Here is an 18,012-nt window from a genome sequence, read left to right as displayed (position 1 = left end):
ACGGTGGACTCCTTGGAATGCCGGCAAGCAGTCCGTCAATTCCAACGACGCACATTTTATGCGCTGGTCAATGACCAACATAGGAGAATACGGAACCTAAAGAGATGGATCCAAGATTATCGGGACTTTTGCAGTACAGAACTGAGTAACCAGCATTTTAGGATGCTAGACCAACATATCCGGCAAACTATGGTCCGGGTGACTCAGCATATGACGAGAGTATTCCTGAAAAGACTGAATTCGCTACGTGAGTCTTGTAATAACAACTTACCGGGAGTGGTGCACAATCTATCTTCAAGGGTGTTAAGTCAGCCACAACTATCCGTGTTACAACGGGATACAGGGTACAACCTTACTGATGCGAACACGCTGGACTTTGTGGCAGCATTAGAGCCCGCCCTACACCGCACTGGGGCAGGGGAAGAAGCCAAGAACGTGGTCAGGCAACAGGTTACGAGCCTAGTCATGAGCCACAGACGCTGCCAAACGCTATCGGCAAAGCAAAGGGTGGCTTTAAGCCAACTTAGAAAGGATGACACTATTGTCATCCTCCCAGCCGATAAGGGGAGGGCAACTGTTGTTTTAGACAAAGAGGTGTATGTAAGCAAGGTATTGGATTTACTTCAGGACGGTGCTGCGTATAGAGTGGTTAGTAAAGATCCCTCCACCACGTTGAGAAACCGTACGAACAGACTTCTTGATGACCTAAAACGTAAGGGGAGGATGGGGGAAGAGGTGCTAAGAAAGATACGCCCTGGCAACTCAGCGCTCGCCAGATTTTACGGCTTACCAAAAATACATAAGCCCAATGTCCCCCTCCGCCCCATTGTAGCATTTAGGGGTACCCCTATCTCTGAACTTGCCAAGTGGCTGAGCACACGCATCAGCCACTTGGCAAATAACAGCAATACCACTGTGAGATCGGCGGAAGAATTCCTCAATAGAATTAAAACCCTGAGGGTGGAAGAAGATGAGCTCATGGTCTCCTTTGATGTAGTTTCGCTGTTTACTTCCATCCCGCAGGAACTTGCGGTTACGGTCCTAAGAGACCGGTTAAATCAAGGAGACCATGAGCAGCGCCAAGACTCCCTTCAAACGGAAGATCTTGTAAAGTTGATGGGAGTATGCCTCAACACCTATTTCACCTTCCAGGGTACTATATACGAACAAATTAAAGGAACACCAATGGGGTCGCCGATCTCCAGTGTGGTTGCAGAGATAGTACTCCAACAGTTGGAACACGTAGCGATAGCCCGGTATCAACCAAAGTTCTGGGCCCGCTATGTGGACGATACGTTTGCGGTCATCAAGAAGCGACACAAGACTGACTTTATGGGCATTTTGAATTCGGTATACCCAGACATCCAATTTACTATGGAAGAGGAAGATCAGGGCAGTTTGGCATTCCTGGATGTATTGGTGCAGCGCCAGGTGGATGGATGTCTGGCCACCAGGGTGTACCGAAAACCAACATGCACGGACAGGATTCTCCACTTTGGCCCATAAAGTCAGCTGTGTCAGGACATTATTTAAACGGGTGGAGACACACTGCAGCACTGTCAGAGCCAAGAAGGAAGAGAGAAACCACCTCTTCCAAATGTGTAGACGTAATGGTTACCCGGTAAAGCTTATCAATCAGTTCAGTAAACCACCTGGACCCCGGGGTAACCTTACATCCCAAGAATCCATACCTCAGGCAACCACACGTATCACCCTCCCCTATATTCATAATGTATCAGAAGCCACAGCGAGGATCCTGGCACCGTATAACATACAGGTGGCCCATAGACCAAACCAAACACTGCGGGCGGCTATAATGCGCCCCAAGGACCCGCTCCCCAACACTGAAAGATCGGCAGCCGTTTATAGGATTGATTGCATGGACTGCCAGTGCAATTACGTTGGGGAGACTGCTAAACGGATCAAGACCAGGGTCCACGAACACAGATTGGCAGTGAGAAGGGGAGATTGTTACTCCCAGATATGGGCACACACGGTAGATCTGGGTCATAGGTTTAATTTTAGTGGCGTCAGCGTATTGGCGAATGATAACACCAAAGGGGGCCGCCTGCTTAGGGAGGCATGGCTCTCGGATAATAGATCTATTAATAGACATGTCGACCTATGCCCGGCATACGTGGCTTTAAGATCATGGAGTATTAATAATCAGCGGCAACACCCCCGATGGCTTAATAATAATCCCGGTGATACCAAAGAGGAAGGGCAAACTGCCCAACAGACCTGGTGCAATCCGGAGGAGGAAGGGCAACTACGGGACACCCCGACCACCCCAGTGAGGCTACCGCAATCCCAGAGGACTAGGGGGGTGGTGGAAACTGAGATCTGGAGTTCTGATAGTGAGAACGAGACGAAGGAGGATACGGCAGGTGGAGGCGCGGGGGAATCGCCAAACGCAACAGCTCGCCTGCGAGCTAAAAGAAACATCGTGGCCGGTCCGGAAGGGAGGAGAAGACCCCCTCGCGCAGCCAGAGCGATCGGATCCAGGGGGGATAGATCACGGGACATGGCCAACGACGAACCCCCGAGCACCGCCAGGGAGGAGGGGAGAAGATCAGAGAGCGGTGGAGTGCGAGGGATTGAGTCGTCACGCCCCCTACCTGACGATCCCGAGGACTCCCATGGAACGCACACGAACACCAACAGTGCAGAAAGGGGCAGAGCTGAAGAGGAACGTTATGACAGCCAGAAGGAGCGTGATTCGACTACCACACACACACACCCCGGACCGAGTACCCGAAGCAGGACGCGCGCAGGACAGCTGGGTATGGCGATGACCAGGAAACGACCCCTCCACCCTGCTGAACACCCCCCCACGCCCTATTTGACTCGTAACAGCTCGCAAGACCATCAGGATGACGGGCGCACCAAAAATGAAAGTATTGGGACTAAAAAGGAAAGTTACTCTAAAAGGAACAATTGGGTAGGACATGGCTGTGAAAGGAACGTGGAATGTGCACTACCACCTGAACCTGGGGGGAGGTCAGAATGCAAAGACAACTGAAACAACTGGAGTTGCCACCCAACCACCCCAAGGTTGAGAGAAATAAGGATGGATGAAGATAGAAATGTAACCAAAAAGAGAAAGGAAAAACAGGTTAACCGTACGCAATTGAATCAATCAGGCCCGATAACAAGATCAAGGAGCCGGGCGCAAACCTTGACACGCCTATAAAGGACTTCCTCATTCTCTGGCGCGCTAGCCCTGAAGATGCCGGCAGGTGACGGCGAAAGCTTGGCGCTTTTAATTAAACTTTTATAGTTTTAATTAATTAAAAACTTTTATAGTTTTTATTACCCTGGTGTTCATTTTATTTCTTCACCATGTATACCCCCAGGGTTCATATTTTTAACCTTTTTAATCGTGAATATAGTAGAGCAGTTCTGCTCAGAGCCAGAAAATGGGAGAAATCCGCACGGCGCGTCTCAACCAACTACTGCAAACTAGCATTTCTTCATAGCTGTATTAAGGAGAATTTAACGCCGAACTCATTAAGAAGAAAACCAACGGTGGACTCCTTGGAATGCCGGCAAGCAGTCCGTCAATTCCAACGACGCACATTTTATGCGCTGGTCAATGACCAACATAGGAGAATACGGAACCTAAAGAGATGGATCCAAGATTATCGGGACTTTTGCAGTACAGAACTGAGTAACCAGCATTTTAGGATGCTAGACCAACATATCCGGCAAACTATGGTCCGGGTGACTCAGCATATGACGAGAGTATTCCTGAAAAGACTGAATTCGCTACGTGAGTCTTGTAATAACAACTTACCGGGAGTGGTGCACAATCTATCTTCAAGGGTGTTAAGTCAGCCACAACTATCCGTGTTACAACGGGATACAGGGTACAACCTTACTGATGCGAACACGCTGGACTTTGTGGCAGCATTAGAGCCCGCCCTACACCGCACTGGGGCAGGGGAAGAAGCCAAGAACGTGGTCAGGCAACAGGTTACGAGCCTAGTCATGAGCCACAGACGCTGCCAAACGCTATCGGCAAAGCAAAGGGTGGCTTTAAGCCAACTTAGAAAGGATGACACTATTGTCATCCTCCCAGCCGATAAGGGGAGGGCAACTGTTGTTTTAGACAAAGAGGTGTATGTAAGCAAGGTATTGGATTTACTTCAGGACGGTGCTGCGTATAGAGTGGTTAGTAAAGATCCCTCCACCACGTTGAGAAACCGTACGAACAGACTTCTTGATGACCTAAAACGTAAGGGGAGGATGGGGGAAGAGGTGCTAAGAAAGATACGCCCTGGCAACTCAGCGCTCGCCAGATTTTACGGCTTACCAAAAATACATAAGCCCAATGTCCCCCTCCGCCCCATTGTAGCATTTAGGGGTACCCCTATCTCTGAACTTGCCAAGTGGCTGAGCACACGCATCAGCCACTTGGCAAATAACAGCAATACCACTGTGAGATCGGCGGAAGAATTCCTCAATAGAATTAAAACCCTGAGGGTGGAAGAAGATGAGCTCATGGTCTCCTTTGATGTAGTTTCGCTGTTTACTTCCATCCCGCAGGAACTTGCGGTTACGGTCCTAAGAGACCGGTTAAATCAAGGAGACCATGAGCAGCGCCAAGACTCCCTTCAAACGGAAGATCTTGTAAAGTTGATGGGAGTATGCCTCAACACCTATTTCACCTTCCAGGGTACTATATACGAACAAATTAAAGGAACACCAATGGGGTCGCCGATCTCCAGTGTGGTTGCAGAGATAGTACTCCAACAGTTGGAACACGTAGCGATGGCCCGGTATCAACCAAAGTTCTGGGCCCGCTATGTGGACGATACGTTTGCGGTCATCAAGAAGCGACACAAGACTGACTTTATGGGCATTTTGAATTCGGTATACCCAGACATCCAATTTACTATGGAAGAGGAAGATCAGGGCAGTTTGGCATTCCTGGATGTATTAGTGCAGCGCCAGGTGGATGGATGTCTGGCCACCAGGGTGTACCGAAAACCAACATGCACGGACAGGATTCTCCACTTTGGGAGTAATCATCCGATGGCCCATAAAGTCAGCTGTGTCAGGACATTATTTAAACGGGTGGAGACACACTGCAGCACCGTCAGAGCCAAGAAGGAAGAGAGAAACCACCTCTTCCAAATGTGTAGACGTAATGGTTACCCGGTAAAACTTATCAATCAGTTCAGTAAACCACCTGGACCCCGGGGTAACCTTACATCCCAAGAATCCATACCTCAGGCAACCACACGTATCACCCTCCCCTATATTCATAATGTATCAGAAGCCACAGCGAGGATCCTGGCACCGTATAACATACAGGTGGCCCATAGACCAAACCAAACACTGCGGGCGGCTATAATGCGCCCCAAGGACCCGCTCCCCAACACTGAAAGATCGGCAGCCGTTTATAGGATTGATTGCATGGACTGCCAGTGCAATTACGTTGGGGAGACTGCTAAACGGATCAAGACCAGGGTCCACGAACACAGATTGGCAGTGAGAAGGGGAGATTGTTACTCCCAGATATGGGCACACACGGTAGATCTGGGTCATAGGTTTAATTTTAGTGGCGTCAGCGTATTGGCGAATGATAACACCAAAGGGGGCCGCCTGCTTAGGGAGGCATGGCTCTCGGATAATAGATCTATTAATAGACATGTCGACCTATGCCCGGCATACGTGGCTTTAAGATCATGGAGTATTAATAATCAGCGGCAACACCCCGATGGCTTAATAATAATCCCGGTGATACCAAAGAGGAAGGGCAAACTGCCCAACAGACCTGGTGCAATCCGGAGGAGGAAGGGCAACTACGGGACACCCCGACCATCCCAGTGAGGCTACCGCAATCCCAGAGGACTAGGGGGGTGGTGGAAACTGAGATCTGGAGTTCTGATAGTGAGAACGAGACGAAGGAGGATACGGCAGGTGGAGGCGTGGGGGAATCGCCAAACGCAACAGCTCGCCTGCGCGCTAAAAGAAACATCGTGGCCGGTCCGGAAGGGAGGAGAAGACCCCCTCGCGCAGCCAGAGCGATCGGATCCAGGGGGGATAGATCACGGGACATGGCCAACGACGAACCCCCAAGCACCGCCAGGGAGGAGGGGAGAAGATCAGAGAGCGGTGGAGTGCGAGGGATTGAGTCGTCACGCCCCCTACCTGACGATCCCGAGGACTCCCATGGAATGCACACGAACACCAACAGTGCAGAAAGGGGGAGAGCTGAAGAGGAACGTTATGACAGCCAGAAGGAGCGTGATTCGACTACCACACACACACCCCCCGGACCGAGTACCCGAAGCAGGACGCACGCAGGACAGCTGGGTATGGCGATGACCAGGAAACGACCCCTCCACCCTGCTGAACACCCCCCCATGCCCTATTTGACTCGTAACAGCTCGCAAGACCATCCGGATGACGGGCGCACCAAAAATGAAAGTATTGGGACTAAAAAGGAAAGTTACTCTAAAAGGAACAATTGGGTAGGACATGGCTGTGAAAGGAACGTGGAATGTGCACTACCACCTGAACCTGGGGGGAGGTCAGAATGCAAAGACAACCGAAACAACTGGAGTTGCCACCCAACCACCCCAAGGTTGAGAGAAATAAGGATGGATGAAGATAGAAATGTAACCAAAAAGAGAAAGGAAAAACAGGTTAACCGTACGCAATTGAATCAATCAGGCCCGATAACAAGATCAAGGAGCCGGGCGCAAACCTTGACACGCCTATAAAGGACTTCCTCATTCTCTGGCGCGCTAGCCCTGAAGATGCCGGCAGGTGACGGCGAAAGCTTGGCGCTTTTAATTAAACTTTTATAGTTTTAATTAATTAAAAACTTTTATAGTTTTTATTACCCTGGTGTTCATTTTATTTCTTCACCATATATATATATATATATATATATATATATATATATATATATATATATATATATATACACACACACACACACATATATATATATATATATATATATAGAAAATTTTTAGAAGTTTTTACAAAAAAAAAAAAACAACAACAAAAAAAACAAAACCACCCTCACCCGACCCCTCCCAAACCACCCCTCCATCCCCCCCCCCGAGCTTCCCAGAGCTGAATATAGGCTTAATTAAAATTTTAAAAATCCTAAAAAAAAGTTAAACAACTTATAAAATAATTAACAATAAGATATATATAACAAAAAAAACATAAGCATTAAAAAGAAAAAGTGCTTAAAAAAGAAGAAAAAAGAAAGAAGAGATAAAAAAAGAAAAAAGAGAAAAAATACAATCTATAAAATATCAAAGTTTATATACAAGTTATAAAAAGGCTAAATGGTATTTTTTTATATCCAATTTGTATTGTGTGAAATTTATCCATTTTTCCCATACGGCAAAAAATTTCTCTTGCGATTGCTCCTTTAAGAAAGCCGAAATCCTTGCCATTTCCGCCAGATAGGAAACTTTAAAAAGCCACTCTTGCAAGGTAGGCAAAGATTCCTTCTTCCAATATTGCCCTACTAACAGCCTTGCGGCTGTAATTAAGTTCAACATCAATATAACCTCCTTAGCATCACAATCAGTAACAATACCTAACAAAAACAATTGTGGAGTAAATTTTACCCTCTTTCTAAAAATTCTTTGAATATTCCACCGTATCTTAATCCAAAAACCTTTTATATTTTTACACGACCACCAAATATGATAATAAGTGGCGTCCAGGCAACCACATCTCCAACATTTAGGCTGTAAGTCAGGATACATAAGAGACATTTTTTGTGGATCAAGGTGCCATCTATAAAACATTTTATAAAAATTCTCCCTTAAGTTCTGGGCTTGTTTAAATTTGACATTCCTCACCCAGATAGTTTCCCAGGTATCCAGTAGAACTGGTTCACCAAAATTTTGTGCCCATTTAATCATACAGTCTTTGATTAGTTCTGATTCTGAATCCAGTTCCACTAGAATCCCATAAATTCTCTTAATGTGAGTTTGTCTTTGATCCTTTACTTGTTTAAAAAGATTTTCATCTTCTCTAAGCAAGCCCATATTACGATCCATCTTCCATCTATCCACTATTTGTCTATATTGAAACCATGAATAGGTAATATTTTCATGTAGTAAATCTTCCAAAGATTTTAACTGCCAATTTTGGCCATCCCATCTAAGTAGTTGTGTATAAGAAACCCTATCCATTTTAACTCCTCTCCTTATCCCCTCTATCGCATGCCAAGGAATAGCCCATAATGGTATTTTAAAATCACTTTTATAATATTTCCTCCAAACCCGAAGTAGAGAAATCCTTATAATATGAGATTTAAAAACCCAATCCACTTTTTTATTAAAAATTAAATAGGCATGCCATCCAAAAAGTAAATCCCAACCCTCCAGATGGAGTATTTCTACATTTGTTAAATTTACCCAATCACTAATTAATGTTAAAACCACAGCATCATAATATAATTTCAAATTCAGTACCTTGAGTCCACCTCTCTCACGGAAATCTTGCATAATTTTAAGCTTTACCCTTGGTTTTTTCCCTGCCCAAATAAATTTATTAATGCCTTTCTGCCATTCATTTACATTAACCTCATTCTTTAAAATAGGTAGCATTTGAAACAGAAAGAGAAATTTTGGCAGGACATTCATTTTAATCACTGCAATTCTTCCCATAAGAGATAACTGCAACTTCTCCCAATTCTTCAAGTCTTTCTGTACCCTGACCCACAGCCTTTCATAATTATTCTTATACAATTTTACATTAGAAACAGATAAATTAACCCCCAAATATTTTATCTTATCAACAACTTCAAAATCAGTCAAATTAACCAAAATCTGCTTATCCCGATTAGTCATGTTTTTAGATAATATTTTAGTCTTATTATTATTAATTTTAAAACCCGAGACCCGTCCGTATTGGTAAATCAGTTGTAGTAACTTTACTACAGAATAGGTAGGTTGAGACAAAATAACCACCAAGTCATCTGCAAAAGCTCTTAACTTATATTCTTTTTTGTTAACTTCTATTCCTTTTATTTCCTGCGACTCTCGAATTTTAATCAACAAAATTTCCAATGTTAAAACAAACAGTAACGGTGACAATGGACATCCCTGTCTTGTACCTTTTTCTATTGTAAAAACCTCTGACAAACCCTCATTAACAATAAGTTGTGCCGTTTGTTTTTGATATATAGCACCAAAAGCTTGTAATATTTTTTCTCCAAAATTCATCTCCTCAACTACTCTTAACATAAACTGCCAATTCAATTGATCAAAAGCTTTTTCAGCATCTAAAAATATCAGCCCTGCAGAGATTTGGTTATTCTTATCCAAATATTCTAATAAATTAATAATTTGTCTAGCATTATTTTTCATATACCTACCAGTTATAAAACCCGATTGATCCTTATGTATAAGCTGATGCATAACCATCATAAGCCTATTAGCTAAAATTTTTGCAAAGATCTTATAATCTACATTTAAGAGAGATATAGGCCTATAATTCTTTGGTAAAGTAAGATCTTGATCCTCTTTTGGAATCAAGGATATAAAAGCACTGCGCCATGACGGAGGAATCTCTGAGCCCTGTAATATATTATTAAAAAGCTCACATAAAGGCTGAATCATCTCTTCTACAAAGGTTTTATAATAAATGGATGTCAAACCATCCGTACCCGGCGTTTTACCTAATTTTAATTGCTTAATAACTGTCACAATTTCCTCATTGGTAATTAAACCATTAATTTCTTGTTTCTGATCTTCTGTTAGTTTAGGAAAATTAGCCTCACTTAGATAATTATTTATATCTAAAATATGTACATTGGTACTCTTATATAATTTTTGATAATAATCTAAAAAGATTTCTTAATCAACTCCTTCTGATAAACTAATTTACCATTATAATTTATTTTATCTATAATTCTCTGTCTCTGTTTCTTTCTTAATTGATAGGCCAACCATCTCCCTGGTTTATTAGCATTACAAAATGTATTTTGTTTCATAAACAATAAGTTAGTTGCGGTTTGATCAGCCATCAACATATTAAATTGTGTTTTTAGCAACTTTATAGATTCTTTAACCTTTTCATCTGAAGGATTTAGAATCAAAGACTTTTCTTTTAATTTAATCTCATCTTCCAGTCCTTGCGTTTCTGGATCTGCTTTTGTCTATGGACATTATTCATTTTTATCAGAATCCCACGCATGAAAGCTTTACCTGCGTCCCATACCATTGATATTGATGTTCCCTTATGCATATTTAAAGCAAAATAATCCTTTAAGCACTCCTTTAATTTTTGAACATTCCTTTCTTGTCTAAATAAGTTCTCATTCACCTTCCAGGATCTCCTCTCCTCTTTTTCATCAGCCATTTCCATCCAAACTGGACTATGATCCGTCAATGACCTAGGAAAATTTTTTACATTCTTTATCCTATTATATAAGTCAGTTGTAATCAAGAAAAAGTCAATTCTTGAAAAAGATTGATGTCTATCTGAGAAAAAGGTAAAGTCTCTCTCCTCTTGATTACGTTCACGCCAATAATCCCTCAGCTCCCAGTCCTCTTTCAGATCAAAAAAGGCTTTAGGTAATTTGGCCTGTTTAAAAAAGGTAGAAGAACCTTTTTTGTCCCTTTGTGTATCTAAGACACCATTCCAGTCTCCCATTAATATCACAGATCTATAGTCCAGCGAAGTTATTTTCTGATGTAACAATCTATAAAATTGTTCCTGTTGCTGGTTTGGTGCATACAGTCCCACTATAAGTATTTTCTTACCATATAAACCAAGTTCAATCATAACATATCTTCCTTGAGGATCTGATTCTACCAGACAAACTGGTAGACTTTGCTTAATGTAAATAACCACACCCCCTTTTTCCCCAGGGGCAGGAGATACAAAATGAGATCCCAGACGAGCATTAGCTAAATATTTTTGATCTTTGAGTAGAATATGAGTTTCCTGCAAACAAATAATATCATTATTATGTTGCTTTAGGTAATAAAAAAAATTCTTTCTTTTCTGAGGGGAGTTAAGGCCGTTAACATTCCAGGTCAGGAACTTTGCTATCTCCTTTGACCAGGAGCCTGGAGAAGACTGCCTGAAGATCTGCCATTGAAGAATGTGTTGCAGAACTCTTGGGTCTTGCTCCTCCCACCGGCAACGAGACACTTTCATAAGAAGATTCTTTAACTTCTTTCTTCTGTTGTTCCTTTTCCTTACGTCTATGTGCTGCACGAGTCATTCTCTGCTCTTTGACCTCTGCTTGGCGCGACCATTCCACCTGTAATTTTCCAGCAGCCATCAGACCTAATCCTTCAGACTGCTGTTCCACCTCTTTGCCGCCCAGAGCTTTCTGAATCATAGATGAAGATGAGCCTGCTCCCAGAACTGTATTATAAAACTCTTTGGCTTTAACAACCGTATTAAGTCTGTAACGTGTCCCCGCATGGCTCAAAACAATACCCATCGGAATCTCCCATCTGAATGGCATCAGTCTTGTTTTAAGTTCATTAGCAAGAAAGGCAAAGTCTTTTCTATTTCTTAAAATTTTGGATGGGATTTCCTTTAAAATAATGACATCTTGGGCAGCAATCTGGAATCTCTTATTATAAAAAGCTTGTATGATTTCGTTACGCAGAGATCTCTTTGCAAAGTAGATCACCACATCTCTTGGCAGATTCTTTTGTTTCGCAATCCAGGAATTAACTCTGTAAATTTTTTCCACTTCTCTTCGTAGTCCATCTTTGTCCCTATTCAGAACAACAGCTAGATCATTAAGCACCATCTCTGTCAAATCTTGATTCATATCTTCTTTCAGACCCCTAATTCTCAAAGCATACTCCATTTCCCTATACTGAGACATAAGAATATCCTCTTGTGAGGTTTCCATCTTTTTTTCCATATCTTGGAATTTATCTTCAAGGAGGTTTACTTTATCTGCAACCTCTTCCATTCTGGAATCCAGCTTCTCGACCATAGAAGCCAGGCCTGATAAAGCTGTTACTATGTCTTGCCTCAAGATAGTATTATTCTCCTCTAAAAGCTCCTTCATTTCCTCTTTACTTTCAGATTTATTCTGTTTATATAATAATCATATATATTGACAACAAATAATGCTCCATAGAGAGGAACTGTATTTCACTGAGAGGTGATGAGGCTACAGATATAAATGACCCTGCAACTCTAGACTCAATCACTGAACATTTTAATGAATCGTTTAATGTTTTATTGCTTTCTATGTAAGTCATAAGTTTTTATTTATTGTTGCAGGATAGAAATATGCTTAATAAATAAAAGATAAATCAACATGGAAGATTGACATGTTGAATGGAGTAAATGATAAAAAGCCCAAATTAATGAAAGAAGGAAATAAGTTTAAAGAGCAACATTTGAAGTGTGGATAGGCATAATAGAAGCAAGGATGGCTCGGGAAGATAAGAAAGCTTGGAAAGATATAATAGAAGTTTTAGTGTAAGCTAAATTTAGCTGCATTTCCTTTTTTTATCTCATGCCTTTAATTTATTTTGCCTACTAATTCTTACTGTCTTGCTGTGATTTGAATGTTTACCCCAAAAGGGAACAGTGGTCTCTCTCCCCCCCCCTGTGTTTTACACAGAGGAAGAAAGCAGAGTGTATCACAGATTCCAGAACTCTTTAAATATATAGTTTATATTAATATCCTGTAAACATATAAACTCTTTGTATATTCAACTTATGACTAGGAGGCATAGCAATTCAAGTAAAAATGATGGAGGGGGGAAATGCCTCATTTTCTTTTAAAGTGAGAATTTTCCCTGGTTTAGAGATGAGTTTTTCTCACCTGAAAATTTGACATTTCAAACTCATTTAAACCTCAATAACTTTTTTCTATGGCTATTAATCAATGCCCACTGACACATAAAATATTAAGAATGTCTCGCAAAAATTTGTGTAAGTTTAAAACTTTTAGAGCTAGCTAGGGGATATTTGTATTGTTATGGCTAGGCCCTACCAAAAGTGGCCCCTAGGTCTCGCATGGCAGCAAATAGCTTTTTACCCATTTAAAGTCTAAGAATAGATTGACATAGTTTCAGCTCCAAAACCTCTAACCTTGTTTGACTGAATAAAACTGCAGCAGCCTTATGCCCACAAGTGCCAGCTATCCTGAAAGAAACTTTGGAGTTATCAGTACTAGATGGTTTGACTAGTCTGTCATCCCTATACCCACATTGGATGACTGATTGGCATATCAGGCCTGCTGTAGACATTCACCAGAGTTTCCTCTAGCTTTGTCCTGCCCACACATAGTTCACCATTTTTTGGATTCCTCCACACACAGTCATGCTTCATCTCCCAGACAGGACAGGTGAGATGGGACGGTGATATGCCCTTTTCACTCAGCCAAACTATAATCAGTTTGATCTAGTGGTTAAGGCCTCCAGGCTAGACAGCAAAGACTGTGACTTCAATTATTATATTAGCCATGAAAACCAGCTGGATGACTTTGGACCTGTCATTCTCTTTCAGTTCAACTGACCTCACAGGGTTGATATTGTGGAGGAAACAGGAGGAAGATATGTTGGATATGTTCGCTGCCTTGAGTTATTTGTAAAAATAATAATAAAGGTGGTGTACAAATAAATAATATTGGCACAAACACATACACAATTGATGATGAGATAGCCACAGACCACCATATGCATCTAGGTGCAAAACAAAATTTACAGATCAGAGAATCTGATTCATATTTATATAGAAATTACTATCCATAATAGAACAAAAACAATAAACATTTCAAAGTAAGATGGAATTCCCCATAACCGTAACTCCATAATAATTCTCCAACAGCCATGGTGGCACAGTGATTAGATTGCAGGCTAATTCTGCTGACTGATTCTTCTGAGATTGGTAAAATGAGGACCCAGATTGTTGGGGGTCATATGCTGACTCTGTAAACTGCTTAGAGAGGGCTGCAAAGCACTGTGAAGCAGTATATAAGTCTAAGAGCTATTGCTAAAACCCCACATATTAATATGAATAAGAATAAATAAAGAACTTGGGTGGGAAAGACTAAGGAACAAGCAGTCCAACATGCACAAAACGACTGATTTTCATTGCTTTGCACACAAAAGCTATTTTCATCTCGCAGTTTCTTCCTTGGGGAAACCTCCTGCCTCATGTGCATTTAACACCCGTACAGGTAACTGTCGTATGATTTTCTGCTTAAAAAAAAAAAGAGTAAATGGCTTCAGAATTCAACAAAAATCACTTAACTTTACAAAGAGGGAGGGAGGGATCATATGAGTACGGAAAGTATTTGTTCATGCTCTCTCACTACGGTATGTCCATTTGAGAAAGTCAGGGATTTGTATACTAGAGAGACGTGGCATTAAATGCTTTTGGTATAGAAGAACTCCTGCATCAGGAAAGGAGGGAGGGAGGGAAGGAAGGAGGGAGGGAGGAAGAGACGGGGGAGGGGGGAGCAGGAGGGGGAGGGGAGAGAGAGGGAGGGAGGGGGGAAGCGTGAGGGAGGGAGAAGAAAACTGAAAAGACCAGTAACTTCTGGTCTCTCCAGATTTAAAGAGTCAGAGCTCTTCAAAATCACTTGAACTCAGAAGGTACCTTGATGGAAAAGAGCAAGGGGGGGGGGAAGAAAGCACCTATTCTGATTGGCAAATTAAGCTACACAAGAAGCTAGAAAGAGACAAGAAGAAAATGACTGCTTCACAGAGTCAAAGGAAAGGGCTTCAAACCCAACAAGTAAAACAGCCTGGGCTGACATAAGCATGACACCTCTGCTCCCCACCCCCATGTAGATCCTCAATTCCAGAGAAGTTTTCAGTTTCATTTGGAAAGCATGCTGGAAAGGCTATTCAATATGAAAGAAGTACATACTTTATGATCATCCCTCCATAAAACATGTATTTTGAAAGGGTCAGGGAGTTTGAAGAGATTTAAGTAAGGAAAAATGTATTATGTATGCTAAGAGCAAGCTCAGACTTGTTTCTCTAATGGCTGCCGAACAGGCTGATTAATATGGAATAATGTACTATATTCATATGCAGACTTTTGTGCACTGACAACAGAGCACTGTTAAGTCAGAATAACCTTGAGCCTCCTGGAGTTCACATTCTTTCTTTTTTAAATATTATTTATTATTTTATCATAAAAAATAAAATACAAGACAGTAAAACAAACAAACAAGATGAAACAAAACAAAAGCATACATTCAACCCTAATAACAACAAAAAAGAAAAAAATAGGAAGAAAAATTGATCACTGCTTTTTCTTTTCTTTCAGTACCCAGCCAGGGTGGATACCACATGTTAAATGGAGTTCACGTTTTTTCTGATCACTTTGCCCAAATCAGAATTACTGCATTATTTTTTTAAAGAGGTAAGAACTGGTTTAACACATCAGCTTTATTTTTCACAGTTTTTCACATTTGCAGCATCTCCATGATCATGTGATCAAAATTCAGATGCTTGGAAATTGGTTCAAATATGTAACTGTTTCTGTGTCCCAAGGTCATGTGATCCTCTTTTACAACCTTCTGACTGTCAATGGGGAAGCCAGATTTATTTACCAACCATATTACTAATTTACCAACTGCAGTGATTCACTTAACAGTGTGGCAAGGAAGGTCGTAAAATGCAGCAAAACTCATTTAATTGTCCCATTTAACAACAGAAATTTTGGGTGCAACTGTAGCCATAAGTCAAGGACTATCTGTAGTCACTCAATAAGATAGAAAATGGAGAACTCCAGGAGAACTTCTGTCTATTCTTAAATGATCCTAGTGCAGCAATCCTCACTTAACAAGTGCCTTTCTTAGCAATTATTTGAATTAAGATGATGTTGAAAAAGTAACATTATGACTGGCCTTCACATTTATGACTCTCTTAGCATTCCCACAGTCACACAGTGGAAATTTGGGTGCTTTGCAACCAGAAAGACTTTCACTCATGGCAGCTTTCTGCAGTCCCATCACTGCCACTTGCACATGTTACAGCCATCTTCTGACAACTGGAGCCAATGGGGAAGCCGGCAGTAAAATTGCAAGTCGCCATCATCAGATGTCATGCTTAAGGAGGACAAGGTCGTAAGCCCATGATGGCCACGTGGTGTCTTAAGGATTATGTTGCTTAGTTACGAAGTTGCCTGTTCCAATTATGGTCGTTAAGCTAGAGCACTGAAACTAAATGCCAAAGCATCTATTACAGGGGTTTTCAACCAGTGGTACGGGTACCACCTGTGGTACATTGGCACCTGGCAGGTGGTACGTGACCATCCTAGAAAAGTGGTAGTGGGGGAGGGGAATGAGCTGAACCGGTGGCAGCACCGCACAAGCCTGAGCAAGAGATGGCTGGAGCTGCAGGGCTGTCAGGGCTCAGCGGAAGCGCCAGGATCAGCACCAGGCTCCAGCTAGAGCTTGCACTGATCCTGGCGCTTCTGCTGAGCCCTGAAGAAGCACCAATCAGCTGGAATGTTGCAGCATCTCCAGGGTCTTGTGATTTACATTTAGATGCTTGGCAACCGATTCATATTTATGACGGTCACAGTGTCCTGGGGTCATGTGAAGTGACCAAAATCTGCTGCAACCACCCAGTAGACAGGGAATAAAAACCAACACCCCCCCCCCACCCCTGCTGCCAATCCTCAACAACAATGCTCACAACAATGACAACCTTGGACAGGAGGAAGAGCGTCGCCGGGCAGGCAGGCAGGTGTCTTGCTCGGCTGTGGCTTGGGGGGCACTTTTTTCAGTGCCATAGTAACTTAGAACAGTCACTAAGTGAACTTTTGTAAGTCGAGGATTATCTGTACTTTATCACTTTTTTCCTTTTGGGGGGGGTCATCAAGTTTTTGACACCTTGCTAGGCGACTGGTGGTACTTGGATGTTGCCATATCCTAAAAGTAGCACAATGGGTGAAAAGATTGAAAAGCCCTGATCTATTAAGCTCCGCCTACGGTATCATCAAGAATTAAGCAAATGCCTCATTGGAACGTCCATACTTATTACAATGCTTCTGCACGCGGGTACCGGAGCGCGCGCCCTACCTGTTCCCCGCTCACCTTGAAAAGCGCGTAGTGAAGGTACTGGTAAGGAATGCGCCGCTGAAAGTCTCGCAAAGTCTCGGTCGGCGGGTAGGTGAGCTGAAAGACAGGAAGATAGCCCTTACATCTCCGCAGGCAGGAGGCGCGCTGGAGGACGAGCCCGAAGAATTCCATTTCCTGGTCCTGGAGCCACTCGCCGGGCGTTCCCCCTGAGGCATTTACGCCGCATCCCGCGCTGTCTTCAACCTCTGCAAGTGAATCGCCTTTCAGAAGCCCCGACGGCGACGGGCCGGTCCACGCGCCCTTTGCAAGTTCTGCAAAAAGTGGGCCAGCGTCTAACTTTTCGCTCCCCGCGCATTCCTTATGGCAGTGCGCCTCACTGTCTTGGAGCAAGCGATGAAGGCGCAAACTCGCCTCCAAGTAGCGGATGCTCTCCCTCCAGTTCTCGCCCTCGTACTGCTCTAAGGCATAGGCGTATGCGCTCTGCAGAGGCATCAGCTCAGCTTCTGGAAAGCCGCGGAAGCTATATTTTTCGTATTGCGCGCCGACTGTAGGCGCCGACGCTATTAAGAGTAGGAGAGGCAGCAGGAACCCCCATCGTCTCCGCTCCATGCCGTCCCTGCGGCCGGCGACTCTGTTCCTCTGACCAGACCACCTATTTGGAGGCCCATCAGGAGTCTCTGGGAAGCAGGGGGAAGGCAGACGGGACAAACTCATTTGGATTCCGCAGGGTCTTAAGCGCGCTCTCATATAGTCCCTACGCTAAAAGAGGGACCCACATCCAGTAAAAGTGAAAAACGTCTGGTGTGTTTGTTTTTAATTCCATGAGTAAAACGAGGCAGGAAAAATGTGATTGTTTGGCTTCATTATGAGCCAAACCAAAATGCACTTTAATCCCAAATGCACTAAACTAAAAACCAACTTTCTTCAGGCCTCAGGGAAGACACACAAAATGTGTGAAATATCTATCACTTTTTCCAAAAAATCAAAATAAG

At 42.8% G+C, this 18,012-nt stretch overlaps 1 protein-coding gene across 2 annotated transcripts in view; it reads right to left on the bottom strand.

The window, feature by feature from the left end:
• P3H4 (prolyl 3-hydroxylase family member 4 (inactive)) overlaps window positions 1-17,725 on the bottom strand; it is a 56,510-nt gene extending 38,785 nt beyond the window's left edge. For both annotated transcript variants that reach the window (XM_039354010.1, XM_039354011.1), the window contains exon 1: window positions 17,036-17,725. In XM_039354010.1, coding sequence (XP_039209944.1) covers window positions 17,036-17,629 — 594 coding nt within the window. In that variant the 5' untranslated portion in view covers window positions 17,630-17,725. The remainder of the gene's footprint in view (window positions 1-17,035) is intronic.
• Between the last annotated feature and the right edge of the window lie 287 nt (window positions 17,726-18,012).

This window comes from Crotalus tigris, unplaced genomic scaffold, assembly GCF_016545835.1.
Source record: "Crotalus tigris isolate CLP2741 ecotype Arizona unplaced genomic scaffold, ASM1654583v1 scf7180000018544.1747854, whole genome shotgun sequence".
NCBI classification, from domain to species: Eukaryota; Metazoa; Chordata; class Lepidosauria; order Squamata; family Viperidae; genus Crotalus; species Crotalus tigris.
This window is presented reverse-complemented; position numbering and strand designations above follow the sequence as displayed.